Here is an 11,659-nt window from a genome sequence, read left to right as displayed (position 1 = left end):
TAACTCCACACCTACATGTTGGACATCATTGAAGGACCCCAGCCGGTTCAATTTTTCAAACATCAATCAGTAGAACATTACCATCCTTATCAATTTCTATGGACATGACTAATTGAGTGTTATCAACCCCACCTCGTGCTTGTTGAGCGTACCGCAAAACACATCTGTTCAAGTCGAGCTTAAAATCAGCAATTCACCTCATTATTATAGCGCAATAGATGGGGAATTATACTAGATAATGACCATCCGCTTGTCTCTCCCCCATCCCCCACCCCCACCACTACTCCCCACGTAAACAATTGTGGTACTGAGCGTCCTTCAATAGCTGTTGACATGGGCATATGCAGCCCCTGGGCGACTGTTGGTAAAACCACTACATTGACCCTCGTCTTCATGGCAAATATAATATCAATATAATGTCCTCTCTCCATCCATTGTCTACTAATGCTCTTACATCTTTCTCTTTTGTGATCACACTGCTCATTAACTATCGATCCGATTGGGGGAATATAATACTAATGAACACCCGTAACTTTTTGGCGGGAACTTTTAAAATCAGTTTCGTGTGCAAATTGTGACCGCCCATAAAAGTAGTGCTTTGCGCAAAAATTGTTATTACTGACGCACCCACGAAGATTCGCGTGTATGTAGTGTGTGAGTTACTGGCAGGTGGTATATGTACGTAGACCTTATAGTGGTAACTTACCAGATCACCTGTTGATAGTACCCAACCGGCCGTCTATATAAGCTCATCAAAATAATTAGTTATTTCACTCTTTATTCCCTTTGTGTGTTCTGAATCGTCATCATGCCTAAGTGTCCAGGTTGCGCCAAAGAAGTTTACTTCGGTAAGTATATCAGCGCTTGCTTTGATCATGGCTTCAGTGCACGGTTGTAAGCTAATTGCGGAGTTCAACTCCATGTTTATAATATAAGATAGGCCTAGGCCTGCCCCTTGCACATGACGTAAGCTATACCATCTCTTAGCCTGGAATCTTCGAAAAGTTAGGCTACGTTATAAGATACAGTACATCAATTCAAATATGGAAGTGTTTCTTCAGTGGGAAGAATATTGTGTACAGCTCACCTCCCCATAGTACTTGAGAATCAATGTGACTGTAACTTAACACTAAACTAACTTAATTAGGTTAGCCTATCATAGGCTTTACTTTACAAAGGGTGTAGGCAGAAAATCGGTGTCAAGTCAGGTTGGCATCTACAGCCTGTCCCACCCACTAAGGTCATTTACAGAGTTTAGGCCTAGCTTAGTAGCATGATAATTCATCATGTTAAAAGTCCCATACAGTTGCCGGGGAGGTGGTCTTGTTTTGTAAAGATCGACAGACAGTGGCGTATACAAGTACTTTTGAGTGGGGGGCTGAAGACTGATGGCAGGCCTGGGGGAGGGGGTGCCCCCTCCCCTTTGGAATTTTTTTTGCATTTCCAGGTGGCCTCAGATGCAATTTGGTGCAATATAGCACACTTAACACTTTATCATTTATTGAGAAATGAAAAAGGGGTTTTCTGACTTGCGAAGCGGGGGGCGGAATGATACTTCCGCCCCAGATATTTTTAACCGGGGGCTAGCGCCCCCAGCCCCCCTGGTTCCTACGCCCTTGTCGACAGAGATGTGTAAAATTTTATCATATTTTTATAGCTTAATCATTTTCAACAAAATGAAAATGTTTGTAGTTCTACTGATGTATTGCAATTTCTTTCAGATAAATGTTGTTTGTAAAAGACTGGATCATTTCGCAGTTCAGCACTTACCTTTCACCTCTTCCCTAGTACGGCACTATACCAGTTCATAACTTCCACAAATCGACCCCCAGCCTCCCCCCTGCCCCCTTCCCTAAACACATACACAAGAAGGGCTTGATATCTTATCACCCGTCCATTCAAACATCACTTTCTGTTGTCTCTGTTTCTAATGTCCTGTGTTTTCAATGTCAAATTCAAAGGAATTTCCAGTTGTCCTGCGGGACGACCGATACTTAAAATTTGATTATCTTTAAGGCAAGGTTGGTTGTTTGATAAATAAGTCCCAGTGTCTTCTACTTTGCTATATGTTACCCGGACACCTTTGCTTCCTATATTCAATTTTTGTTCAAACCACTCCTGGCATCTCAGATAATATAGTGTATTGTATCACCCTAGTATGTCCTATTCATTTAAAACGGAAAGGAATTAGAAGCTCCCGAGTTAAAGCATATACACCTGTTGAGAACAAACGCTAAGTGTTTTTCGGTTTCTACTAAAGGACTGTCTCATGAAACCCTTCACATTTTGACTTTTCAACGATAATCATCTTTACTATCAACCTTTTCTTGATGGAAACCTTTCTTTTGAGTTGCTTTAGCATATTGAAGTCCCACTCGGACATACACATTAACCTCTTGTTGTGTAAGATGGTCTGTCCAATAAACTAGTAGTAATATGTAATAAGTGTAGTCTCAACATTCAGTCTTACCTACTGTAATTACTGCCTTATAATGGTCACTCAACACAGTTACCATGAGGCTTAGTGTACATAGACTAAACCTCCCTACAGCAAATGAAGGTTCTCACTTTCTCTTTAACTTGATTCAGTACAATACCTACTTAAATATAATACACATTGATTTCCATTTACACATTGAAGTACAATACATGTTAATTCAGTGAGTCTGTATAACAGATTGCTGCTACCAAGGTGAGTGACATCTGTTAATGGCATGGAATACTGTCAAAACAAAGTCATTAGAGATTAACAAATACCGCCTTATAGAACTCAACACTAAGCCTTTCAGTACTGTGAGGCTTAGTGTTTAAACTAAATAAAGCTAAATCTCTAAGGCAAATTGTGGTTGTTACTTTAAATTCTTAATGAGCTTAATAATTAGGTTTGAAGTCAAATGGCTCTCCATGTCAGCGTCACTCAATTATATTTTGGAGAGAGTACATAGCAGAGTATGCTAGACACTCAAATAATGCTTGTTTTAGGTACTGTAAGATCAAACAGCTCTGTGTTATCAAATTATAAGTCTGTTTTCTTTATGTAGATGAGGTATATTACAGAATAAAGATTGTCACTATCTATACAATGAATAGAAGTATACAGCAAACTGAAACTTGAATGTGCTGAAGTGTGTGGGTAAAAAACGAAACCAACTTTATAATGGGCTGTCGCCACCCCCGTGTAGAAGTAAAGGATTGTTCAAATTGCTATGTTACCAGTTAAAGACTGAAAACATGGTCACTGGGTACTTACATATCTGATAAAATTAAAAGTCATTGTAAACTCCCCTACACTCCACCCTTGCCCAATCACCTACACAAATGATAGTAAGAATGCTAGGAAGAGGCAGGGGTAAAAACTGTTCAGAAGGTAAAGTCATTTATTGAATTGGAGAATCCCTGCCCCCAACCCCCTTGATTCCCCCTCCCCCCTCTTTTTCATCATCCTTACATGCTACCATTTAAATAAACCACAAGAAGGACAGATTTGATTTTGATAGGTATAATGAATATAAAGTGAAGGGTTGTTCCCTCATTCCTGCCGATACTTTAGGATGTTTCCGATTGCCCAGATATAATCCAATGGTTTCACTCAGTCAGGTTATAAACCGAATGTACTGTACAATACTCAGTTCTATCATGGAGTTGTTCTAATCTTGGGGAAGGTAACATTTTCTGCTGGCTATTTAAAAGTATGTCAGCAAGTTGTCTGTGTATGCATAGCCATACTACACCCAACTCTAGTTTATAGTTCAATTTTCTAGTATCTGTGAGGTGTTTGCATTCAATCCATCAGTTATTGGGTGGGGATAGAAAACTTTGATTTATAGCACCTGCCCTTAACTGACTGTTTGTCTGATGTTTAAGGTGGTGATGCATCTGTTGCTATGGTTACTACCTGGAATAACAATCAACATGAACTATGTTATCTTGGTGGTTCAATATGTCAGACCTTTATAGCTTTACTGGTATGTTTATTGATATCAGTTTACTACAGAACACAATGTAAACATAAACAGTGATATATATTTTCGATGTAATATCTCTACTCAAATTGCTGATTTTGTTCCCAGGGGTTTAACTATCTCTACAAATATGTTTGGCAGTCACCAAATCAGTTCAACATAGATTGGTAATTGGTGACTCACATTTTGAAAGAAAAAATGTTCTCCCGACATTGAAATTCATTCATAACTGCAGTAATGTATTCAAATGATGTGTAAACTTGTGAAAGCAAAGAAGGCCCTGATTGATTTTTAATAAGTTGATTGGCAACAAAGGCACTAAAGCATCATTAATATAATAGCAGCTGTATTAATAGTAGTAAACAGTGTTAAATATAACATCCTACCATAGATGCAGTGTGCATGTCATGGTCTGAATATATGAATATAAAACAGTGTGAAATATAACATCCTACCATAGATGCAGTGTGCATGTCGTGGTCTGATTATATGAATAAACACAGTATGTCAAACAAGACAAAGTACATCTAAGTTGAGCTGGAGTGAAATTGATGAAAAATAATTGCTACCGCTCTTTTCTAACATTTCTCCATTGGCTGAGAACCGCTGAGTAAATATTTTAGTTTGCGGAGGGGAAGGGGGCAAGGAGGGTAGATGGAGGTCCATGACATGATGGTCTGGTCACTATAATAAATTGTCAGTGCTGTTGCTTACGTGTAGATCTGTTGTCTGACTCTGTGTGGTTGCAGTACTGTACCTATCAATTACCAGTGTGTCTATAAAAGTCCACTTCTCTAGCCTAACACATTAACCTATGTGTATGGAGGAGAATGGTGTCTCATGTCTGCAATTTTAGATAAGTTCTGATCTTTTGTCCGCCCAAGACTGGCTAACCCTTCAGTCCCTGGTTATCTAACCCTCTTACAGATCCAACAGAATTGTCCGTGACACACCTGTGTGTACAGTAGTTTTGTCTGTCATGTCTGTGGCTGTTTATTCCAAGGCCCTCGTCTCTGTGTTTGCTTACCCTGGACAATTTGAAAGCAATTATTATTAAGTAAACTTGTCAATCTTGAGTTCATCAAAACCAATTAGGAGTATTTAAGGGTCTTTTGTCTTTTATAAACTAATTGTACAGGGAGATATATGGTAATATGAGGTCAGTTTACAATGACATGAAAAAAAATTCACTGTGTGCAGCAGTACACACAAGGATCATTGCACTAAAATTACCAAAAGTGGACTTTGGAGTAAACCAAATGTGTGGCCACATCAGTGTAGCCAAATATGCTAGAATAAATCAGTGTAGCCAAAATATGCTAGCACAATCCTCATTTGGTCATCTTAAAGTTTGCTTTAAACACCAATTATCTCACATGACTTTCCGAAATAGGTGAAAGTGGAAAAGGCTAAGGGGAGGGGGGGGGGGGAAGGGGGTGGATGTAACTGGAATGAGAATGAGATGGAATTTCACTTGCTTACATTGACGAAATATGTACTGTAATTCTTAAAGGTCATCACCATTAGTCCCAACTTTAAGTATGCTAAAAAAAAAGTTTCTACAAGTACAGTACTTTCCTTGAGGTTTTGTTATTTCAAATTTATACGTAGATCTAGTGAAGATTGTTAGAATACACAATTGCATGACTCAGTGTGGATAACACATTAGTTGAAATTTGAGCTCAGAGTGACCATTATCTGAGTTTCTAGCATAATCGGGGACAATACTTATGACCTTTAATATCAAGAGTTAGCAATATTACCAAATTAATAGACCTTCGGTTGCATTTTGTGGTATTTTAGGTGGATAAACTGGGTTTACTTTAAATCCGGATAAGTTTGAAAACAGCATCTAACCCTCCACAAGGACAGTGTCTGTATTGATTGTTGTGAAATGAATTTTACAGAGTGGCCTTAGTGTACACAAAGAAACATGCTTATCTAAGATATTTAACAAAATGTCAAGGTTGTTTAAGTCTTATCTTGTAAACCACTGAATCCAAAGTGGATTTCAACCTTAATTTTCAATTTTGACCTTTCTGTATGCTTGTTGCACATGACCACACCTTATTTGAATTTCAGTTAGAGATTGGCCAGGGGAGTTTGGATTTAAATCATGACAGATATTTAGGTGCATCAGGATCACCAAGCTATTCTGTAGGTTTCTGTCCCCCCCCCCCCCCTCCTGCCACCCCTCCTCCCCACTTTCCTTCAATCCCCATTTGCCACATATTTTGCAAGTGTCTACCATAGCAAAGAATAATTTAGAATTCATATTTTATGTTGCAGGCTTGCAGGTTCAGAATTTTGTCTCTTATAAATTACTACTGTATGGTTCAGTGTGCACAAACCTGCTACCTGTATACACCTATGTATTTGTAAAGCAATTTGCTTAAAATGATTGCTTGTGTTGCAATTTTCCATGCGACACTGGATACAATTATTGCCTGAATGGAATATATATTTATTTTCATTTGACCCTGTTCATGACCCTCTCCCCCTTCCTCTTACCACTATCCTCTCCTCCTTCCTCTTATCACTATCCTCTCCCTTCTGGCATCATCATTAAATCAACGTGACTGAAGCCCTAACATCTCATTTTACAGAAACTGTACAGTATGTGGAAGGTCACAAGGTCATAGAAATGTAATATTGTTGTATATATGCGGTAAAAATTATACAATATAACACACACACTGGTATTATCCATCAATATCCTTTAATAGAAATCACAGTTGGTATTAACTCCATTTTAATGAAATTTTTGTTATGGTTGAAGTATATACTGTAGTTATTATCACCCCACTGCTCGAGTAGTTTATTGATTTGTACAGCACTGTTGTAGGCTGAGTGGTCCACTAACAGGAGTACAGCACATATGAAATTAATTTATTAAACAACAACTTGTGTGAAGTACAGAGTACTATAGATAAATCTTAACAGCTGTACAATGTCTAATCATAGGTCAATACACCTCCTGTTCCACTAACCCAATTGATTTATATATTTAGTATATTTGATACTCCTTGCTCACAAATGAATTCCAATCTGTAATTTCAGGGTCATTTATGAATTTGCAAACAAAGCTTTTACCTTCAATATGGAAGAAATTTGAAAAAAATGGAATAAGGGTTGCAGTCTACTGTTGAAGTTTGGGCATAAAGTACAGGAGCTGATACACTGTGCAGTATTTATGGGAACATTGATAAGTTTAAATAGAAAAGTGAACATCTCCAAGTTGTCTAAAATGTCAGTCGATAAAGACTTTCAGTTAGTAAACTTAAATACTTTGTGTTGTTAAAATGTTTTGAAGAGAGGGAGGAGGTGGTGGGGAGGGAGAGGGTGCAGCCGGTATAGGTCATGGGTGCAGGCATGTGCCGAGTACTACCCACTGAGTTCTCACTTCTCAATATATTGTTTTACATGAATTCTGTAATGAGACACAAAAGTAGAAATTTGGAATACTTCCGTCAAATTACCAGAAAATTTTAACTTCTAACATTTGCCCGCTTGGCTTAACGGTTTAATTCCAAAGGTAGGTTTCTGGATTTGTATTTAACTTTGCCTTGTAAACTGGAAATGCTTTGGCGTGCACTGTAAGCTCTATTCACGGAAATACATTAACCACCGTACGGTGTCTAGACAGAGTTTCTCCACGATGTCTGACGTTGACCGATATTGAACAGCTCAGCATTGCCACTCCTTGATATTTTTGCATCTCATCATTGAAAATGAGTCGAAAATGCACCCCACATATAATCAGCTCTCCGTCTCCGAGAATAGAAATTAAGAGGAGAGTGTCTGCTGGATGCGAGAATCACGTCTGGATCTTCTGTTTGTGTTTCCGAGTGCGCAGCTGATCCTAAGATAAATCCAAGCTTCTTTTATCGCTTACACCGACAGACAGGGACGTAGTCATTCTTAGAATGAATGATTTGAACATTTGTTTGTTTTAGGGTCAGTCTGACTCAGCCACTTAATTTCTTTTGGAGGAGGCAGAGAGCTATCCGAAGGTGATGGGAGTAAATGCTACTTCCTATCCCTTAGGGGGTTTTGATAGGTGGCTCAGCCTGACAGCATGAAATTAAACAGCTTCAAATCACCTCCCTGATAACGTGGACTGCACTGGAAAAAGCCCACCGCCGTCAAACTCAAGATAGCGGAGACGCCTTACATGAACATATCATTTTCATTAAATTAGTCCTGAGTAGAAATGAAAAACGTTTGCATGTAGGATAATTTAACGTACATAAAACTGGTCGATGAAACAAAGTTTGCGACAAACTCATAGATTAGAAAAGCATACTTAAACAACAAGGAGAGGTGTGAATGATGGATATTAATTATTAATTAAGATATTATTCTTTTTGAGTTCAAAGACTATGCCTTGTAATTTCTTTCCTATTTATTTAACAGCTGAGAAGTACACGGCCATGGGAAAGGATTGGCATAGGGGCTGCTTTAAGTGTACTGAATGTAAGAGTTCGATAGCGCAGGGAGCGGAGAGTGTGGTAAGTTTTCACCCTATTGCATCATTAGAACGGTATTCCTCAACCTTTCCCACCTAGGTCTATAATCACACCTGGTAGCATCTCGACAAAAGTTTTGCCCGGTCCCCTTTACCAGCTATGTATGGATGATTGCTTTGTACACAGCCTTGCTATGTAATGCCTAATTGCCTATGGCAGCACATTTGTGGTGTCCTGCCTCACACCCGGGGGGTGGGTGGGGGAAAGCGTACACCCCAGGTTAAAAAATGCTGCAAGGAGAGGTGGGAATTTCACTTAGATTGTTGGGAGTCGGATGGGGACTGTCAAGTAATTAGTTCAAGAGAGTAGTACCTGTTATGGTACAGACATGCCCTACAATGATACATGTTGTGGCTTATTAAGATAAGTGCCATTAAGTGGATTGACAAGTTTCTTAAATTGAAATGTTTACCCCTTTCTTCAGTAACTCCATAGCTTTGGAAATTTTGACATTAATTTTATCCCTTATTCTCTTTTCATTTCAGCATTTAGGAAAGCCCTATTGCAAAACTTGTTATGCCAAAGTTCACGGACCAAAAGGTATATTTACTTGTCTCAAATTCTTAATCCCTTTTTTTCTTTAATTAAGTTTTTTTTTACCTCCTTTCTTTTCAGCAATAAATTATTTCAATAATAAGAATGCCGCAAGGGACTAATCCCCCACCCCCCCCTCCCCAACAGAATTAGTGAAAATTCTAGAAAATCATTCTATGTTATAGCTTTTTGGTAATAAAAACTATAGAGTATTATAAATCTAACATGTTCCACATGAGTGATCAAACACATTAGCAGTCCTGGAAAGACATCTCTTGTTACTTTGAAAACACATGGCCAGTCAAAAACATATGTTTAGTTCTGCAAAGAATCCCCCCCCCCCCCCCATGTTACCTTGACAACATATGGGTGATTGAAACCGGTTGAGACTACTAAAACAATAGACATCCCAGTTACCATGGCAACACATGAACATGAAACATGCTTAAAAAACAGTAAGGAAACTTAGCCTTACCTTGAAAGTGAAATTAAAAAACAACTTGTATCAAGGGAAAATATGTTTTTATAGCATTTGAGTGAAAGTGTGTAATCATTATTTCTCCTTGAAACTAAGCACAGCTAAGGTTTGTTTTTATGATAAAAGTACCTGATAATACTTTACTGAGAAGGTTTTAAGTCTCTAGCAGGAGCAAATTGAATTGACTGAATATTTCAGCGTCAAAATACTTTGGCGGTGATATATTTAGCCGACACACATGATTATCTGTGACAACTGTTTGGTTTTATCATGTTATGTTTACCATCCTACCAGTGACATGGAGGGATATTCATCTTCCTTAATCCATGAAAACATTACATTTGATTTCCAGATTTCACTTTCCCTCTAAGTACTGTTTGCATAAACCTTACTATGGGAAATAAATGGGGAAACGCCCAGTCAGGAAAGGTGTGATTTTTTGTGTTCATGTCGCTTCAAGCCACTTGTTCTGACAGTATGAGCAGTATGGATGTCCTGTTTATGTCAGATAATGGTTTGGTACTATTCATACTGTCAGTGCGAGTGCCTTGAAGTATGTGAGAGGACAACAAGGAGTGTTATTAGGTTTGGGAAATTGTAACTTCAGACGCTAGGAAGCATCCTAGATATGAATATGCCTCTAGTTGCTTCATACTCCACCCAGTTGTCTAGGAAGCATCTTCATACTCCACCTGGTTGGCTAGGAAGCATTCTAGATATTAATATGCAGTCTAGTCACTTCATACTCCACCCAGTTGGCTGGGAAGCATTCTAGATATGAATATGCAGTCTAGTCACTTCATACTCCACCCAGTTGGCTGGGAAGCATTCTAGATATGAATATGCATCTAGTTGCTTCATACTCGACCCAGTTGGCTAGGAAGCATTCTAGATATGAATATGCAGTCTATTGCTTCATACTCCACCCAGTTGGGTAGAAAGCTTCTTAGATATGAATATGCATTCTATTGCTCCTCACTCCACCCAGTTGGCTGGGAAGCATTCTAGATATGAATATGCAGTCTATTGCTTCATACTCCCCCCCCCCCCCCCCGTTGCGGACATGTATTATTTACACACTGTACTTTCATATCCATCAACGAAACACTTGTAATGTCAACATCAGTGGCATTAACATATCCTATCAGAATGTTACGGACCTGCTCATACTGTCAGTACGAGTGTTTGGAAGCAGGATACAAGAGTACAGTGTAGAGTGGTATTAACACTCTGAAAATTGTCCCAACTGGCTGCTCTCTCAAAGTTGATGTGTTGTTGTGGCACCTGAACCAAAGTAAAATATTGCGTGATTTCCCTGGAATTTGTGGGGTTTTTTTAACTTTTTTTGTAATGTATTTTCTTTTTTTTCTTGATTGTCTTTCACAGGTGTACACAGCTCTGGTGCCAGTCAAAGCTATGTCCATAAGTAAACTTGTAATCTAAACACTTTTCCTAATTTCTTTTTGTTAGTTTGTTATAAATGTAGCCACATGAAATATCACCATAGTGTAATAATGCTTAACCTGTAACTTTCATTATCTACAATAGTGTAGTAAGCTTTAACAAACACATTTAACTATTTGTGTATTGTGGAGGTCTTAATAATGATTATTTCAAGCTTTCTTAATTTAATTTATAATAGTAATGTGAACATTGTGCAGGACTGTAAGTAGAAACAACAAAAAAAGACATTCAAAGCGGTCTCATGATTCCTAGAGCCAAGGGGCCGAGACCAACGGCTTCATAAACTGCTTCATAAAGACTTGTGTCATGTTTTATCAACTGTCACTTTACTCGACTTTGGTAAATTCCCAGAAAACTAATTACAGCAGAAATCCTGTAACTACACAGTTCATCAGCTGGAGAATACCCACGTTGTATTTCAAGAAGTTGAAAGTTTTCAAAAAGAATCATCAATTTGCTTTTGTTGTGTAGTACTCATATGAGAAATATTGTCCAGGCAGCAAAGCATTTAAAAACAAAACAAATTTGGTCATTTTTTTTTTTGAGTGACAAGTTTCTAAGACTTGAAGAATAAGAATAAATGAGAGTAATTTAAGTTCAAACATGTACAAGAGTTCCAAGACTTCCTAGAGTTCTAAGAGTTTCTAGACAAACAAATCAGAGAATTTTACAGTGTTATTTACTGCCATTGT

The 11,659-nt window shown here is 38.2% G+C and overlaps 1 protein-coding gene across 1 annotated transcript; it reads left to right on the top strand.

Moving 5' to 3' along the window:
* Window positions 1–668: 668 nt before the first annotated feature.
* Window positions 669–11,194, top strand: LOC139968604 (cysteine-rich protein 1-like). Its single transcript, XM_071972765.1, has 4 exons — window positions 669–848; window positions 8,379–8,473; window positions 8,977–9,031; window positions 10,890–11,194. The coding sequence occupies exons 1-4, from the start codon at window positions 809–811 to the stop codon at window positions 10,931–10,933; spliced, it is 234 nt and encodes a 77-aa protein (XP_071828866.1). The 5' UTR covers window positions 669–808; the 3' UTR covers window positions 10,934–11,194.
* Window positions 11,195–11,659: the final 465 nt, after the last annotated feature.

This window comes from Apostichopus japonicus, chromosome 6, assembly GCF_037975245.1.
Source record: "Apostichopus japonicus isolate 1M-3 chromosome 6, ASM3797524v1, whole genome shotgun sequence".
NCBI lineage: Eukaryota > Metazoa > Echinodermata > Holothuroidea > Aspidochirotida > Stichopodidae > Apostichopus > Apostichopus japonicus.
Note: the sequence above shows the minus strand (reverse complement) of the source record. Positions and strands in the feature narration are given on the sequence as shown.

What these genes read in the sequence shown, in the direction of transcription:
- LOC139968604 (XM_071972765.1), top strand. Translation starts at nt 809, where the DNA reads ATGCCTAAGTGTCCAGGTTGCGCCAAAGAAGTTTACTTCG. An exon ending in CGCCAAAGAAGTTTACTTCG is followed by an intron (nt 849 to 8,378) that starts GTAAGTATATCA and finishes TTTATTTAACAG; the next exon opens with CTGAGAAGTACACGGCCATG. An exon ending in CAAAGTTCACGGACCAAAAG is followed by an intron (nt 9,032 to 10,889) that starts GTATATTTACTT and finishes TGTCTTTCACAG; the next exon opens with GTGTACACAGCTCTGGTGCC.